This window comes from Gorilla gorilla, chromosome X (genome assembly GCF_029281585.2).
Source record: "Gorilla gorilla gorilla isolate KB3781 chromosome X, NHGRI_mGorGor1-v2.1_pri, whole genome shotgun sequence".
NCBI classification, from domain to species: domain Eukaryota; kingdom Metazoa; phylum Chordata; class Mammalia; order Primates; family Hominidae; genus Gorilla; species Gorilla gorilla.
The window spans coordinates 118,604,251-118,624,019 of NC_073247.2; the positions used below are offsets into that span (position 1 = coordinate 118,604,251).

The following is a 19,769-nucleotide window of genomic DNA, read 5'->3' on the forward strand; positions in this document are numbered from 1 at the left end:
CGGCCTCCCAAAGTGCTGGGATTACAGGCATGAGTCACCAAGCCCAGCCTCTGAGGACCTTTTAAAATAAACTAAAAGATACTGGATTATTCATGGATGAAATGATACAGTGTCTGGAATTTACTTTAAAATACTCCAGGAGGGAGTATTTAGAACCCAGAAATTGGTACATATTAATTTCTGAATGACTTGCAGGGACTTGATGATGATTACAGCTTAATGAGCTGGAAGAGTTCCCCAAGTGACTACAAATGTAGTCTAGCACTAGCTTCCAAATTATTTGTTGCATAGTTTTATACTAACTGCCTGATTTCACACTTAACAAAACTGAGCAATTTTCTTTCTACATAGTACAAGGCGCTTATAATCTTGTGAACATTTCTGCTGCCAAAAAGTGACCTTTCTTGCCAGTGATTTTGATTACTCCTCTCACATCCACATAGCCACCATTAATCTTTCAACGGTATCTTCAAAAAGATAGTTATCTTTTATCTTTATCTGTTATCTGCTAAAGCTATCCTGGATTCAATAAAGTGCCTTCATCTGAAATTCTAATTCCTTTATTTTGACAAATTTGACAACTTATGTTTATTTATATACACACACATTTATGTACTTAATTCTGTTTTTCAACATAGTGATAGCTCTTTTGGTTGTCTTTTGCAACTACTCTTTTATCCCTTTTTTTAGTATTTTCACATTCCTATCTTCAAATTGAAAACATTCTCCTCTTCTCTATTTCCTCAGTAATTTTTTTTTTATTATTATACTTTAAGTTTTAGGGTACATGTGCACAATGTGCAGGTTAGTTACATATGTATACATGTGCCATGCTGGTCTGCTGCACCCATTAACGCGTCATTTAGCATTAGGTATATCTCTTAATGCTATCCCTCCCCCCTCCCCCCACCCCACAACAGGCCCCAGAGTATGATGTTCCCCTTCCAGTGTTCATGTGTTCTCATTGTTCAATTCCCATCTGTGAGTGAGAACATGTGGTGTTTGGTTTTTTGTCCTTGCGATAGTTTACTGAGAATGATGATTTCCAATTTTATCCATGTCCCTACAAAGGACATGAACTCATCATTTTTTATGGCTGCATAGTATTCCATGGTGTATATGTGCCACATTTTCTTAATCCAGTCTATCATTGATGGACATTTGGCTTGGTTCCAAGTCTTTGATATTGTGAATAGTGCCGCAATAAATATACGTGTGCATGTGTCTTTATAGCAGCATGATTTATAGTGCCTACAAAGGACATGAACTCATCATTTTTTATAGCTGCATAGTATTCCATGGTGTATATGTGCCACATTTTCTTAATCCAGTCTATCATTGTTGGACATTTGGCTTGGTTCCAAGTCTTTGCTATTGTGAATAGTGCCACAATAAACATACGTTTGCATGTGTCTTTATAGCAGCATGATTTATAGTCCTTCGGGTATATACCCAGTAATGGGATGGCTGGGTCAAATGGTATTTCTAGTTCTAGATCCCTGAGGAATCGCCACACTGACTTCCACAATGGTTGAACTAGTTTACAGTCCCACCAACAGTGTAAAAGTGTTCCTATTTCTCCACATCCTCTCCAGCACCTGTTGTTTCCTGACTTTTTAATGATTGCCATTCTAACTGGAGGGAGATGGTATCTCATTGTGGTTTTGATTTGCATTTCTCTGATGGCCAGTGATGATGAGCATTTTTTCATGTGTTTTTTGGCGGCATAAATGTCTTCTTTTGAGAAGTGTCTGTTCATGTCCTTTGCCCACTGTTTGATGGGGTTGTTTGTTTTTTTCTTGTAAATTTGTTTGAGTTCATTGTAGATTCTGGATATTAGCCCTTTGTCAGATGAGTAGGTTGTGAAAATTTTCTCCCATTCTGTAGGTTGCCTGTTCACTCTGATGGTAGTTTCTTTTGCTGTGCAGAAGCTCTTTAGTTTAATTAGATCCCATTTGTCAATTTTGGGTTTTGTTGCCATTGCTTTTGGTGTTTTAGACATGAAGTCCTTGCCCGTGCCTATGTCCTGAATGGTAATGCCTAGGTTTTCTTCTATGGTTTTTATGGTTTTAGGTCTAACGTTTAAGTCTTTAATCCACCTTGAATTCATTTTTGTATAAGGTGTAAGGAAGGGATCCAGTTTCAGCTTTTTACATATGGCTAGCCAGTTTTCCCAGCACCATTTATTAAATAGGGAATCCTTTCCCCATTGCTTGTTTTTGTCAGGTTTGTCAAAGATCAGATAGTTGTAGATATGCGGCATTATTTCTGAGGGCTCTGTTCTGTTCCATTGATCTATATCTCTGTTTTGGTACCAGTACCATGCTGTTTTGGTTACTGTAGCCTTGTTGTATAGTTTGAAGTCAGGTAGTGTGATGCCTCCAGCTTTGTTCTTTTGCCTTAGGATTGACTTGACGACACGGGCTCTTTTTTGGTTCCATATGAACTTTAAAGTAGTTTTTTCCAATTCTGTGAAGAAAGTCATTGGTAGCTTGATGGGGATGGCATTGAATCTATAAATTACCTTGGGCAGTATGGCCATTTTCACGATATTGATTCTTCCTACCCATGAGCATGGAATGATCTTCCATGATCTTCCATTTGTTTGTATCCTCTTTTATTTCCTTGAGTAGTGGTTTGTAGTTCTCCTTGAAGAGGTCCTTCACGTCCCCTGTAAGTTGGATTCCTAACTATTAGAACCAAAGACAAAAACCACATGATTATCTCAATAGATGCAGAAAAGGCCTTTGACAAAATTCAACAGCGCTTCATGCTAAAAATTCTCAATAAATTAGGTATTGATGGGTCGTATCTTAAAATAATAAGAGCTGTCTATGACAAACCCACAGCCAATATCATACTGAATGGGCAAAAACTGGAAGCATTCCCTTTGAAAACTGGCACAAGACAGGGATGCCCTCTCTCACCACTCCTATTCAACATAGTGTTGGAAGTTCTGGCCAGGGCAATTAGGCAGGAGAAGGAAATAAAGGGTATTCAATTAGGAAAAGAGGAAGTCAAATTGTCCCTGTTTGCAGACGACATGATTGTATATCTAGAAAACCCCAGCGTCTCAGCCCAAAATCTCCTCAAGCTGATAAGCAACTTCAGCAAAGTCTCAGGATACAAAATCAATGTACAAAAATCACAAGCATTCTTATACACCAACAACAGACAAACAGAGAGCCAAATCATGAGTGAACTCCCATTCACAATTGCTTCAAAGAGAATAAAATACTCAGTAATTTTAATCACATAGTTCTGAAGACAGTATCTGCATATTTTGGCTCCTACTTTTCTTTCTTTTTACTTTACCAAATGTCCAATTTCTCATAGTCACTCTTTCAATGCTAAAAGTGATAGAATTATTTTTCCTTTTATCCCCAAACCCATCAGTAATTCCCTCCTCATTAGTTGAAATATAATTATTTTCTGTTTCCCTCATCCTCATTCCCATTGTCTTTTCCCCAATACTTTCTCTTTCATAATATTTGTCAGTTTTCTCATTTCTATTTTTTAAAAGCTTCAATTCATACTTGAACTTTTTTTCATGTCAGATAACTTCTTACCTCTATAATCTGCACATACTGCCATTGCCAAAATCTTCTTTCTTGAACTTTGCCCTATCAAAATCCTCAGAAAATTGCTAATTGATACTATGCTGCATTTGTGACTCCTGTTTTTACTTTTTATCAATTCCTGTATCTACTCTCCTATCCTTTCCTTTCAGCTAAGCCAAATTTCTCTTTATGTCTTTGTCTTATCTCCTACTCTTCTAATTTACCTCCTTCCATGCATATAACTTCCTAATGTGATAGGAAGTGATGTGAGGCAGATGTGAGCATCTGCCAATCTATCTATATTCTCATTCAAACCTTGCTTAAAATCTCAATTCTTTTTAAGTGGGTCAAAATAGGAAGAGAGCCAAAAGCCTGGTTTATAATTGATTTAAATTTTTCTTAAAAATCTGTATTCTAAATTAAAGGGAAATGCCTCATAAAGCAAAACCAACACTCAACCAATCAGAGCTTCCAGAAAAGGAAGGTAAATTTATATATTTCAGCCATTCCATTGATATGGTTAAATCAACAAACTATATCCTTATTGTGCAGCAATATGTTGAAAGTTATGGATATAAACACAGAGATAGAAGACATGGTTATTGTCCTCAGAGGACAAATAATCTAGATAAAGAGACAAAAATTATATACACGAAGCTCTTAGAAAGTAGTTATAATAACCAGCCTAATATATGCTAGGTTGTGTAGTACAGGTTAAACATCACTAATCTAAAAATGAAAAATCTGAAATGTTCCAAAATCCGAAACATTGATTGCTGACATGATGCCACAAATGGAAAATTTCCACACCTGACCTCATGTGACAGGTTGCAGTCAAAACTCATGCATAAAATTATTTAAAATATTGTATAAAATTATCTTCGGGCTATATGTATAAGGTATATATGAAACAAATAAGTTTCATGTTCAGACCTGGGTCCCATCCCCAAGATATCTCAGTATGTGTATGCACTTAATCCAAAACCTGAAAAAATCTGAAATCTGAAACACTTCTGGTCCCAAGCATTTCATATAAGAGATACTCAACCTGTATAGACTCTAAGTCCTATGAATATTCAGAGAAAAGGGAAAGTATTATTGCTTGGGATAGCCAGTGAGGATTTCATAGGGGAAGTAGGTCTTGAAGAAAATGTAGAATTCAGATTAGTTGGACTGGACTAGAAGACTTTCATTAGGATTTCTTTTTTTTTTCATTAGCATTTCTAGGTAAAATGATAATTGCTTAGCAAAGACCCTATGGGAGAAATTAGCTAGTTGTTTAAGAAAACAGTGAACTTTGTTCTAGGAAATAGTAGGAAATACAATTAGATTATTAAACTGGAACTAATTGATCAAGAGCCTTGAATTCCTAATTGAGGAATTAAGAATTGTTGAAAAGAAAATCCCTGTACAGAAGCATTTTATTTAATCAAGGTTTTATCTTGTTTAAATATCTAAGATTTTCTTAAATAATAATAGTATTAACTAATATTGGGTGTTTTACTGTGTGCTAAGCATTGCTCTAAGTGCGTTAAATGTAGCAACTCATTTAATCTTTACAACAGCCCTTTGTAGTAGGATCTGTTTTAACCTTATTTTACAAATGAGGATGCAGAAAGCGTAAGTACTTTAACTTGCTCAAGTTGACACAAGCGACAGAGCCAGAATTTAAACCCAGTTAGTCTATAGTACTAGATTCTACATTCTTATCTAATATGCATACAACCTTATGAACGAGATACATAAGTGCTGCAGATACATTTTGAGATTTGGATAATTGAAGCTGACTTAACTCTTTTATTGAAAGATAATTTTCTCAGATACTACTCACATTGGCATACTGTAATCTCTCTTTATCCCAAATATATTTTTTAAGAAAAATTTCTGTAAGGATTCTTTGGGCTAGAAAAGTTTTAAAATAAATTTATTAGTTTGTTATATGAAGTGATACAGATTTGATTTATCTCTTGTAAAGTCCTTATTTCAACAATCTTTCTATTACAACAGGGCTTCTGGTTGGGACTCTTGATTCAGTCTTAGACTCTACTGCTAAAGTTGCTCCATTTCGCATCCTACACCAGACACCAGATTCTCAAGTTTACTTGTCAATTGCATGTGGTGAGTATGATTTTTAAAACATAATTCAAATTAAATAAGGGTACTACAAAGCTGAGTATTCATATTTATTTATAGTCTGTAGTTGCTTTGAGATTTAAAAACAAATTAAATGTGCAACTTTACTTTGAGAGAATAGCAAGACCTCTGTTTATTTTTAAAGGATATGGGTTATTAAGTTTTTTTTTTTTTAAATCCATTGGTGTGAGGGACCTGAAGCATGTGGTCTAGCAGGGCTGATTCTGCACAGATTTTGGTCAGTGTTACTGCTATGTAACTCCTTTCTTCAACTTCTGCTTTATCCAACTGCTGGGAAGATGAGAACTTCTCCATGAAATAAATTGTTTCATTACTAATAACTCAAATGAGAAGAATCTGAAGTTATCTGTGAACCCAAAACATAATGACTCCTAAGGAAGTATAAGCCTGGAAAATTAAACCTTTTTTATTCATTCCCACCTTCTCAGAAAAAGCATCATATCCTTGAAATATGAAGGAATGTCTTACAGTTTATGTTACATATTCATTCATGCCAGGGTGGTTCAGATGCTTCAACATATATATTATGGGTAGAAAAGGAATTAGGATAATTCTTTCTAATAAAGCAAGTCAAAATAAATTTTTAAAAAGCTGCATTGACAGTTTCTTACTTCCTTTTATGATGCCATTATAATGTTGGTCTAAATTAGAATCCCAGATTTCTAGCCTTTTTGATATTGAAAAACTGCCTTTCTTCTTATCCCCCTCTCTTCTAAAGTAGATATATTATAATTTTTTAAAAAGAACAAAAGCACATGAGTTTCTGGAACATTCATATGTGTGAACATATAGCATACAATTAATTTTTTAGGATGTGTGGCTTGTTTTTTATATTTCCCCCTAAATTTCTTTTAGTGTTGCCAGTGAGTCTTTCCTCCTGGCCCTCTTAAATTGAATGTCACTTAACCTAAATGAGGTTGACATTATACCTGCTGACATCACGAGAATTCTGTAATCTCAACTCTAAATCTGGTTAGTAAAAATTATTTTTTTTAAAAAAAAGGCCTTTCTACTTAAATAAAGATGATTGTATAACTTATTTCCCCCAAATTAACCTGATGCAGAAATAGTGTGGTTACCTACTAATGAAGCTTCCTTATACCAAAAGAATCAAACTTAAGGCCTTAACATTTCCCCCACGGCTTTTATTTGTGGTCCATTAAAGACAGTTATTACTCTTGCTATGGTGACTTAGTAGCATGAATAAAATTCTGATTGAATTGTAGGAAATAGGCCATTTGCAATGTCAACAAATTTTTTAATATGCCAGTCTCCATATATTATAAAATATACTAAAAAATCAGCATATTTCTTTTGAATATTTATATAATCCATAGTGCTGAGAAGACTTTAATGGTATGTGAGTGATAGGAAGAGATTGATAGATACTGAAATATTCTTCAAGTCAAAGCGACTACGGCTAATAATGTTTAATCTCACCCTCAGCAAACCTCCTAACACTGATTCAGCGGGTCACATGGATTTAACCTTGCTACAGAATTTCTAACCTCCTGTATGAAATTTCTGTAAGTTTACTAGGTCTTTTGATGAATGGGGTTGCTCTGAGCAAAGGTTTTGTGGCTTCTGAAATAAGTAGAGTGGCCACAGTTAAAATCTACATTTACTTAGCATGCATAGGATTGTCACATACATGCTGTTTTCAGCCACACATATTATAGACACAGTACTAACTGCATTATTTGGAGACCAAGGATTGAATTATGCATTATGTATTTTCTGGTACTCTACATATTTTCTTAAAAGATACTGGTTATTCTTTAGGCACCAGTTACTAGCATCTTGTTTTCAGAATTTTATATATTTTCTCATGAGCTGGATTTACTTTACTCCCCTTTCATTAAATGTTTTGTTCTTTCTATTTATGAGAAGTACTGTTCATGCCCACATAGAGGGATAAAGTAGGAATAAATGTAAATATTTTACTCCTTTATGACCATCATTTTTTAAAGTGAAAATGTTATTTCTTTTTAAACTATGCTTTTAAATAACAAGAGCAGTTTTGTTGTGGAGTTTTCCTTGAGTGTTTTATTTTCTTGTGTTATTAATCAGGAGCCAACAGAGAAGAAATAACCAAGCATTGGGATTGGTTGGAACAAAATATTATGAAGACCTTATCTGTATTTGATTCAAATGAAGATATTACTAATTTTGTACAAGGAAAAATAAGAGTAAGTGGCACAGATATATCTTGTAGATGGAGTGCCAAAACCTTTGACTCTCATGTATGAGGATCAAAGTTTGCATGGAAGGTCATTGTTTCACTGGCACCTTTCAGGATTGGTAGAAACGAACATATGAATTTCAGAATCAGTGTGCTAAAGAAAACTGTAAAGTCTTTAGCACAGGGGGAGATTGATAAATATTGAAATATTCTCTTAAAACATACTGGTTATTCTTTAGGTACCAATTACTGACATATTGTTTTCAGAATTTTGTATATTTTCTCATGAGCTGGATTTACTTTTTTCCCCTTTCATTAAATGTTTGTCTTTGGTGCCCTTGTGAGTGCTTTTAGGGGCATTTTTATTTCAATATCTCTTGAGTTTTGAGTTGAATAAACCATTTGTTCGTTCAAAAAAATATATTTAGCACTTGTATTTGTAGTAGTTCCTTATGAGGCATTCAGAAAAAAACCTAAGCACAAAACTGAAGAAAATTTGCTTACCTCTGTCCTGAGAGAATTATCTATGTACACACATATGATATATGTACCTGTATAGATATATACAGTCGTCCCTAGGTATCTATGGGGATTGGTTCTGGCCGCCGCTGTAGATACCAAAATTCACAGATGCTCAAGTCTCCTAATATAAAATGGCATAGTATTTGCATATAACCTATGCACATCTGCCTATATACCTAAAGTCATCTCTAGACTACTCATTCCTAATACAATGCCTATGCATCACTTCATTTGAGTGAACTCTGCGTAGTCCTCGGTGCATGGCAAATTCAAGTTCTGCTTTTTGGAACTTTGTAGAATTTTTTTCCCAAATATTTTCAATCCCTGGTTGGTTGAATCCATGGATGAGGAACCCATGGATATGGAGGGCTGACTGTACAATTGTATTCAATCAACTGTTTGAATGTATGAAATATATTTTTGTTGGTAGGTGATGAATTTTCAGAAAATATTTTGTCTCCTTTAGGGATTAATTGCTGAAGAGGGAAAACATTGTTTTGCAAAAGAAGATGATCCTGAGAAATTTCGAGAAGCCCTTTTGAAATTTGAAAAATGTTTTGGTTTACCAGAGAAGGAGAAGTTGGTGACCTATTATTCATGCAGTTATTGGAAAGGACGGGTTCCTTGTCAGGGTTGGCTTTATCTTAGCACCAACTTTCTGAGCTTCTATTCTTTTTTGTTGGGATCAGAAAGTAAGTGGTTTCTATTGCTTACTATGACCTTGAATTTGCTGTCTGACCTACCAACTCTAATGATGTTAGGTTGTAAATAAAATAATAGGATTGATATTAAAGGTAATTAAACTGTACAATAAAAAGTTTATTTCATCTAGGGAAAGAACTCTTTTAAGACTGGTTGCTTAACATAAAACCATTAGAAGTGTATATAGAATGCCTTGCATATCGTGGGAAGTGAGTCAGTATTAAATGATGATGATGATCTGGCATATGACTGCTTTCAATTCCTTGTTATGAACTACCTACATGCTTTAGTCTGTGTTTTAATCTATTTTAAACATACAATTTGAATATAGTGGCCATAGTACCTAATGGCCCACATCTCACTTTGTAGCTACAAAGAAGAATCAAACAGTGCTATTTATAGCATACAAACAGCTTTTACATTGGTAGTTATATAATATGTAATTATGTAAAGAAATAGATTTAAATATCAAATCAGAATCTTTTTTAAAAAAATTATCTAAAATTAAATTAGGCACAGTGGCTCATGCCTATAATCCTAGCACTTTGGGAGGCCAAGGCAGGAGGATCACTTGAGCCCAGGAGTTCGAGACGAACCTGAGCAATATAGTGAGACCCTGTCTCTACAAAAAAAAAAAAATTACATTAGCTGGGCATGGTGGCACATGCCTGTAGTCCCAGCTACTTGGGGGGGACTACTTGGGATGTGAGAATCACTTGAACCCGGGAGGTCAAGGCTGTAATGAGCCATGATCATGTCACCTCACTCCAGTCTGAGCAACAGAGTGAGACTCTATCTCAAAAGAAATTACTTAAAATTAGATCTCTTCCTGGAATCACCAATTCTTGCACGTTCATGTTAATGCTTCAAATTTTTAACTAATCTTGAACTCTAAACTATTTTAGCTGTTTATAGTATTTTTCAAGGGATTAACTATTGTTTCAGAAGACCTGATTAATAAACATAAATCACTATGAAAATTTAATCATACCTGCTTATACCTCTTATTTGCAGTAAAACTCATTATCTCCTGGGATGAAGTCTCAAAACTTGAAAAGACTTCAAATGTCATACTGACAGAGAGTATTCACGTGTGTTCCCAAGGAGAGAATCACTACTTTTCAATGTTTTTGCACATTAACCAAACATACCTTCTTATGGAACAGCTGGCAAACTATGCCATTAGAAGACTTTTTGATAAGGAAACATTTGATAATGACCCAGTCCTTTATAATCCTCTACAGATCACCAAAAGGTATTCAAAGCTTAATTTTTATTTTTCAAAGTATTGTTTGACCATAAGAATGATGATAGTATTGCTTACCATTAAAAGTTGACTCTTCTATATTATATGATAGGGTTTTTTTTGGAGTTGATTGTGGGTGTGTGTGTGTTTTGTGAGTTTATTCATATGCATTACATAAATAGTACCCTTCTCTCCAGGAAATTTAATTGTAAGAAATAATAGAAGTTAGATTTGAAAATTATTTCTTGAGATTCAGATAGGACTTGCCCTGGAATGCTTTTAGAAATGCAGAGATTTTTATGTGTGGTTAGTCTAACTCTAAATTTCTCTATGAATAGTCTAGACAGTTTGGGTCTGAAATTGTTAAACATATTGTTTATTTTTTAAAATAACTTACAGAAAACATTTTTTAATGAAGAAGCAAGTTCATGGAGTCAGTGGAGCATGGACTTTAGAATGAAAGTAGAACAACCCTTAGACAAGTCATATCTCTCAGGACCTCAGTTTCCTCATCTGTCATTTCTACCTCAGAGGGCACTTATGAGGAATGGGCATGATATGTGTGAAAGCACTTTGTAAAATATAAAATATGAGGCAAATATTAATCATTATTAGTGCCTCCTTCAGAAGTATGTGTCTGATAGCTGTTTGCCATTATATTTGGTTTGTTGAAACTGACCAGATATCTTTTATCCTGCTGAACATTCTGAACAGTTGACTAAAATGAGCATGCCAAAGGGGAAAAGGAGAGGAGATGATCCAGAAATAGCTAGTGAAAGCAGCTTCTGGCAAGGAGGATGACAGTATAGACTATATGGGAAAGTATAAGAGGAACCTAAGCCGAAGTCCTATGGATAGACCAGAACAAGTGACCTAGAAGGTTGTATGATCACTACATAGCCCTCACTGGGTACAGTTGTTCCTCTTACCTGTTCCTAAACTATTCCTAAAATTCATATACATAAGGATTTGTTTGTGAGCCTCCCTCCTTTTCTGGAAATTAGATCAGCAAGGTAAATTTTTTATACTTCAGTACCAAAACTAGGTCTCAGTATGCATGATTTATAAATAGAATTCTATAAGGATTAAGAATCCTGTTTGTATTATATTATAGGTGGGCATTTGTTTTTGTATTTCATTTCTTGATTGGCAACCATAAACAAACTGTTTTGCCATTTTATTTCCCTTAAAATATAGTCTAAAAGGCTATCATTGAGTTATTCATCACCAAATCGGTATTTAATTAAGATATAATAAATCCATTTTTGTCTGTGTGCATTTTTAGGAGAGCCCATTGAAAATCGTACATATCTACATCTTTTTTTTCCAGTAAGTTAAAAAGAACAGTAATTTATTGGGACTTAGTCTCCAAATGGCTTTTTTATAAAATGGAATATCTTTATTGCTCTGCTTATTGTTTTTACAAATATGTATTACTTTTATAGTTTAAACAATATGGAAGCACAGTAATGATAGTTAAGTTTAGCGTATATCCTTCTAGGCTTTTTAATGCATGAATTTATAAATATTTGCAAAAATAGGTCTGGACATCACACATTGTTCTACAATCTGCTTTTTTTTCTTATATCATGGACAACTTTCTATTCACATAAATGGACTTTATTTTATTTAAATAATAGTGAACCCACAAAATTGCAATTTATTTGTTTTATTAGCTTTCCCAGTTTGAAAAAAATACCATTTAACTGAGGTAAAAATTAACATGGTTGTGTTTTTCTGTTCATGTTTATCAGAAGTATTTTGAAAGACATGATGAACTACCACATATTTAAATAGTATATGCAGGAAGAATGAATTAGTTTTAGCTTTGTTGGATTTGAGTTAGAACTTGCATTATTTTCTTATTATCCCAGATGGCATTGCTGCTTAATGCAATTGTTTCGTGTGCCTAGAAAAAATTATACTATTTAAAGCAATTGCTTTTTACACAAAGGCTACATTTGTCTATCAGTTAATAAGCCCTCTGTATTTATTGACACCTATCCTGTGCCCAACATAGTACAAGCAGTATTATTTTATCATACTTCTACTTTAGATTTTTTAAAACATTCATTTAAAATTTTACTTCACTTAATTTTTAATACCGTCTTTAATAGACTACTCTTTCCCTCTAAATTTTTATGCCACAAATTTTCATTATTTTATTTTACTTGAACTGGGTAACTCGCTTGATTTTCTGGTAACCAGATAGGAACATTGTTGTCTTCCAGGATTGATTTTAACCATAGTCACATATTATGCCTATATGATAATATAATAGTCTTCCAGGAAATCACCCCTTAGAGATAGTTTGAAGACATACATGAGCTCTAACTTTTGTGCATTTTAATCTACTAATAAAATGAAATTGGAAGAGAAGAACAAACAAAAGGAGTTTGCAAGGAATCAGTGTATTTTTTTCTATTTCAGAATTTGTTGAAAAATATAGCATTTTTAGTGTTTAATCTGTGTGCACAGTGTATGTAGATTAGTCAATATAGGCATATGTATACCTTAGAATTCATTTCTAAGAATTCATTTGTGCCTCATCCCATTTTTTCTTTCCTACAGAGGTCTGGAAAATAGAGCCCACAGTGAGCAATTTAATGCCTTTTTTAGGCTGCCCAAAGGAGAGAGTTTGAAAGAAGTACATGAATGTTTCTTATGGGTACCATTCAGCCACTTCAATACTCATGGGAAAATGTGCATCTCAGAAAATTATATCTGCTTTGCTAGCCAAGATGGCAATCAGTGTAGTGTAATCATTCCACTACGAGAGGTAATGTAAATTTGGTTACATGTCAGTTTTTAGTTTGAAAATGTTATCCTTCACAGAGTAAAATGTCCTTTAATTCTATAAATTATTAAAACCTCAAGATGCAATATCCTTTTAGTAATTTAAGATAATTATTCTTCAGAATAAGAGTACAGCCTTCCGAGGTATTCTCAGTTCCATTTAGTAAAGTCTTCTTTTTTATGATTATACTTTAAGTTTTAGGGTACATGTGCACAATGTGCAGGTTAGTTACATATGTATACATGTGCCATGTTGGTGTGCTGCACCCATTAACTCGTCACTTAACATTAGGTATATCTCCTAATGCTATCCCTCCCCCCGCCCCACCCCACAACAGGCCCTGGTGTGTGATGTTCCCCTTCCTGTGTCCATGTGTTCTCATTGTTCCATTCCCACCTATGAGTGAGAACATGCGGTGTTTGGTTTTTTGTCCTTGCGATAGTTTGCTGAGAATGTCATACATTTTTGAATGATCAAGCTCCATTTTGCATTAACCTAAATGCTTATCTTGTTTTTAAATTTTAAAGTTTTAAAATTTTCACTTTCAGTAAGAGCTGTAAGACTTTACTAAATGGTAAAGTTAGACTATCACTTTTGATGTACTCTGTCAGAAAAAAATAACATTGACATCTTTTACGTAAGTCAGAAATAAATTGTTGGTATTTGATACTGAATTTTTACATTTGTACTGTCATTTTTAAAGGATACATGTTAGACCTTTTTCTTGAGAAGTGAAATAACTTGCACTGAGGTTACTTGTATGATTGATGCAACTAGTACCCAAAGTCTATTTCTTAATAAGTCATACTATAGACCAAAACTTTTGGCCACAAAAGAGTAAGCCAAACACATTTTACTTGAAGGTGTCAACAATAAAGGAAAATTTAATTGACCTCTATGTTTTTCACCCCCTAGGTCTTAGCTATAGATAAGACAAATGATTCCAGCAAATCTGTCATCATTAGCATCAAAGGAAAAACAGCTTTTCGCTTCCATGAAGTTAAAGACTTTGAACAACTGGTAGCAAAATTCAGGCTCAGATGCGGAGCAACTTCAACTCAATATCATGATATTAGCACAGAGGTAATTAATTATACAGCAATCAAATCACTTGGAAAAAAAGGTGTGTGTTTAGTGTAGTCCATTCTTCAAGAGGAATTCATACTACCTTTCCTATTTATGCCCAGGGGTTTTTTTTAAAGACAGAATCTAAGAAATTATATTGTCTAACTCACATCCTAAAGCAGAAGTGAGAATTAAGGACTTTATTCATTTTCAGGAACTCATACATTATAAAATTATTATAATTTGATCTTTCTTTTACTCTATTTGCTGTTTACCATATAAATATACCTTGTACTTTCACATAGTTTGGTTTTTAAGAAGTCAAAATATATTTGAGAATTCAGTGAGGCCTCAAAAAAGTACTCCTCTTACTGTTGCAAAGACATAGCAATTTTAAACCTGTCTGGATATCTTTTATTTAATATCTTGTAGGTCAGCCTTATTTACATAATCTGGCCAAAAGCAACATAGTGGTATATCTGTTTACCAGTAAAATATTAGAGAGGACAGAGAAATCAGGAAAGATCCAAAAATGACACCCTAACATCACAATTAAAAGAACTAGAAAAGCAAGAGCAAACACTTTCAAAAGCTAGCAGAAGGCAACAAATAACTAAAATCAGAGCAGAACTGAAGGAAATAGAGACACAAAAAACCCTTCAAAAAATTAACGAATCCACGAGCTGGTTTTTTGAAAGGATCAACAAAATTGATAGACCACTAGCAAGACTAATAAAGAAAAAAAGAAGAATCAAATAGATGCAATAAAAAATGATAAAGGGGATATCACGACCAATCCCACAGAAATACAAACTACCATCAGAGAATAATACAAACACCTCTACGCAAATAAACTAGAAAATCTAGAAGAAATGGATAAATTCCTCGACACATACACTCTCCCAAGACTAAACCAGGAAGAAGTTGAATCTCTGAATAGACCAATAACAGGAGCTGAAATTGTGGCAATAATCAATAGCTTACCAACGAAAAAGAGTCCAGGACCAGACGGATTCACAGCCGAATTCTACCAGAGGTACAAGGAGGAACTGGTACCATTCCTTCTGAAACTATACCAATCAACAGAAAAAGAGGGAATCCTCCCTAACCCATTTTATGAGGCCAGCATCATCCTGATACCAAAGCCGGGCAGAGACACAAGCAAAAAAGAGAATTTTAGACCAATATCCTTGATGAACATTGATGCAAAAATCCTCAATAAAATATTGGCAAAACGAATCCAGCAGCACATCAAAAAGCTTATCCACCATGATCAAGTGGGCTTCATCCCTGGGATGCAAGGCTGGTTCAATATATGCAAATCAATAAATATAATCCAGCATATAAACAGAACCAGAGACAAAAACCACATGATTATCTCAATAGATGCAGAAAAGGCCTTTGACAAAATTCAACAACCCTTCATGCTAAAAACTCTCAATAAATTAGGTATTGATGGGACATATCTCAAAATAATAAGAGCTATCTATGACAAACCCACAGCCAATATCATACTGAATGGGCAAAAACTGGAAGCATTCCCTTTGAAAACTGGCACAAGACAGGGATGCCCTCTCTCACCACTCCTATTCAACATAGTGTTGGAAGTTCTGGCCAGGGCAATTAGGCAGGAGAAGGAAATAAAGGGTATTCAATTAGGAAAAGAGGAAGTCAAATTGTCCCTGTTTGCAGACGACATGATTGTATATCTGGAAAACCCCATTGTCTCAGCCCAAGATCTCCTTAAGCTGATAAGCAACTTCAGCAAAGTCTCAGGATACAAAATCAATGTACAAAAATCACAAGCATTCTTATACACCAACAACAGACAAACAGAGAGCCAAATCATGAGTGAACTCCCATTCACAATTGCTTCAAAGAGAATAAAATACCTAGGAATCCAACTTACAAGGGATGTGAAGGACCTCTTCAAGGAGAACTACAAACCACTACTCGAGGAAATAAAAGAGGATACAAACAAATGGAAGAACATTCCATGCTCATGGGTAGGAAGAATCAATATCATGAAAATGGCCATACTGCCCAAGGTAATTTATAGACTCAATGCCATCCCCATTAAGCTACCAATGACTTTCTTCACAGAATTGGAAAAAACTACTTTAAAGTTCATATGGAACCAAAAAAGAGCCTGCATCGCCGAGTTAATCCTGAGCCAAAAGAACAAAGGTGGAGGCATCACACTACCTGACTTCAAACTATACTACAAGGCTACAGTAACCAAAATAGCATGGTACTGGTACCAAAACAGAGATATAGATCAATGGAACAGAACAGAGCCCTCAGAAATAACGCCACATATCTACAACTATCTGATCTTTGACAAACCTGACAAAAACAAGCAATGGGGAAAGGATTCCCTATTTAATAAATGGTGCTGGGAAAACTGGCTAGCCATATGTAGAAAGCTGAAACTGGATCCCTTCCTTACACCTTATACAAAAATGAATTCAAGGTGGATTAAAGACTTAAACGTTAGACCTAAAACCATAAAAACCATAGAAGAAAACCTAGGCATTACCATTCAGGACATAGGCATGGGCAAGGACTTCATGTCTAAAACACCAAAAGCAATGGCAACAAAACCCAAAATTGACAAATGGGATCTAATTAAACTAAAGAGCTTCTGCACAGCAAAAGAAACAACCATCAGAGTGAACAGGCAACCTACAAAATGGGAGAAAATTGTTGCAACCTACTCATCTGACAAAGGGCTAATATCCAGAATCTACAATGAACTCAAACAAATTTACAAGAAAAAAACAAACAACCCCATCAAAAAGTGGGCAAAGGACATGAACAGACACTTCTCAAAAGAAGACATTTATGCCGCCAAAAAACACATGAAAAAATGCTCACCATCACTGGCCATCAGAGAAATGCAAATCAAAACCACAATGAGATACCATCTCACACCAGTTAGAATGGCAATCATTAAAAAGTCAGGAAACAACAGGTGCTGGAGAGGATGTGGAGAAATAGGAACACTTTTACACTGTTGATGGGACTGTAAACTAGTTCAACTATTGTGGAAGTCAGTGTGGCGATTCCTCAGGGATCTAGAACTAGAAATACCATTTGACCCAGCCATCCCATTACTGGGTATATACCCAAAGGACTATAAATCATGCTGCTATAAAGACACATGCACACATATGTTTATTGCGGCATTATTCACAATAGCAAAGACTTGGAACCAAGCCAAATGTCCAACAATGATAGACTGGATTAAGAAAATGTGGCACATATACACCATGGAATACTATGCAGCCTTAAAAAATGGTGAGTTCATGTCCTTTGTAGGGACATGGATGAAATTGGAAACCATCATTATCAGTAAACTATCGCAAGAACAAAAAACCAAACACTGCATATTCTCACTCATAGGTGGGAATTGAACTATGAGAACACATGGACACAGGAAGGGGAACGTCACACTCTGGGGACTGTTGTGGGGTTGGGGGAGAGGGGAGGGATAGCATTGGGAGATATACCTAATGCTAGAGGACGAGTTAGTGCGTGCAGCGCACCAGCATGGCACATGTATACATATGTAACTAACCTGCACATTGTGCACATGTACCCTAAAACTTAAAGTATAATTATAAATAAATAAATAAATAAATAAATAAATAAATAAATAAATAAATAAAATATTGGAGAGGACAAGGAGGATTTTGATGTTTAATATGTCTCTCATGGAAATGCAGACAGGTCAAATTCAAATGAATTTTCTTTTACAATGTCCAGGAACCCCAAGTTTTAATAGATTGATACAACTTATCAAATTATAGCTATTTGTATTTTAATTAAAATTCAAAGAAAAACTAAATGTGTCTTTATTGGCTATATTATTGTATTTGAATTGGAGTATAGAGCCTTTTACTGCTATCTCCAGAGTAGAGATTGAAAATAATATGCTAAGTCAATTATAATGCAGTATTGATAAAACTAATTTTCCCTTTGATAATTAAAAAGCACAATGAAAACATGTAATTAAATTTTTTTTCCATCTCAATTCTAGACGCAGAATTTCTACATTGGCCATCAAGGGTTTTCCTTGCCCCAACTTTATTATCTCTCATTCTCTTTTAGTATGTACCCAGGATATTCCTTAGTTTGATGTGGGAATACAAGTAAAATCTGACCAGCCTTAGTAGTTTTCTCTCCCAATGCTCCCAAATTCTTACTTATATCATGTTTTCCTTGTTCTGTTCTATTTCACATTCAGTCCGCGTGTTAGCTTCAAAGCTCAACATATCTTTCTTTTTCCTTTAATTTGCTTTTCCAAAACCTGGAGAGCTGTAACTGTTCCCCTTGAAACTTTCATGTGCTTTTAGTAGCTGAGTATGCTCAGTTGTCAAGAAAGGATTTTGTTTCAAAATGAGTTTACCATCTTTCCAAATATGCATCAGAATTCTACAGTTTTCTAGTTTCTCACTCGTTTTTAGAGGTTTTAATAAATATATGTACAAAATACCAGCTAGTATATTATCTGCTTGGAAATATGTATTTTTAAATTGCCATAATATTCTGTTTTCACTTAAGATTTTTATCTTATCAATGATGAAGAATATTGACACATTTTAGTATCTGTATATATCTAGCTTTAATAATAGTACACGTAAAAACTTAGTAAAGAGAAAGCTTTTTAAACAAGAGCTAGTTCTATTTGATTTCTAAGTAACAGAAATTATAGCTATATTCTTTTATAACTACACTTATACTGAAACGAAGAGAAAAATTGCATTCTATAATTTTAATAAACCTGGTGACTTTTGTACAAACAGCAAGACTTTTTAATTTACATCTCCAAGAGTCTAAATCAACAAGTCTAAATATGAATACAGGAAGTACTTTAGGAAATCTTTCCTGTGAGAATGTCAAAGACATGATACAAAGAACAAGTCCTACCAGAAGTAATTGAAATTATGCATGAGTACCAGTTCTATCCAAGTTTTTATATGGGTATATATTTAAATGTTCCACATTTTAATAAGTTATACTAAAATCTGGGCATATAAAGAGATTTAGTAAAATTCTAATAAACTGCTTGGAAAAATACATGAATCTTTTACTTTCGTTGACACATATAATCAAGAACTATTACTAGATAAGGTAATTTTTCAAAACTACTCAATGAAAGAAAAATGGGCCCTCTTAGGTTAGTTTTAAGCAAAGTGGCCTAAGAATGGAAAGCACTACTGAAGATCCCTTGCCTGATGCTAAAAGCATTATGAATGAATTGTAGAAACTATGGAATGTCAAGAAAGGTAGTAATTGAGTTTATGCCTTAAAGTTTTTAGATGGGCAAATAAGTATCTTCTACAGATTATCACAGAATATGTAAACATAACTTGTTTCATATAGTTAGTAAGATAGTTATATCTATAATATAGTTATTATCTTAATAAGATAGTTTCATAACCAGGACTATCTTACTAAGTTTTTAAATAGAAGTAATGGGTTTCCTACATGATAATGTAGATTGAAATAGTAGTTTAACCAACATAACTGATTTTT

General features: G+C 34.3%; 1 protein-coding gene across 3 annotated transcripts in view; it reads left to right on the plus strand.

Annotated features, from left to right (window-relative positions):
• TBC1D8B (TBC1 domain family member 8B) overlaps positions 1–19,769 on the plus strand; it is a 72,973-nt gene that overhangs the window by 10,438 nt on the left and 42,766 nt on the right. For 2 of the 3 annotated variants that reach the window (XM_004064656.5, XM_063703244.1), the window contains exons 2-7: positions 5,568–5,678; positions 7,785–7,903; positions 8,885–9,110; positions 10,135–10,375; positions 12,938–13,145; positions 14,079–14,246. In XM_004064656.5, coding sequence (XP_004064704.1) covers positions 5,568–5,678; positions 7,785–7,903; positions 8,885–9,110; positions 10,135–10,375; positions 12,938–13,145; positions 14,079–14,246 — 1,073 coding nt within the window. Of the gene's footprint in view, positions 1–5,567; positions 5,679–7,176; positions 7,241–7,784; positions 7,904–8,884; positions 9,111–10,134; positions 10,376–12,937; positions 13,146–14,078; positions 14,247–19,769 lie in introns of those variants that run through there. The other variant, XM_063703245.1, reaches the window with a different exon arrangement.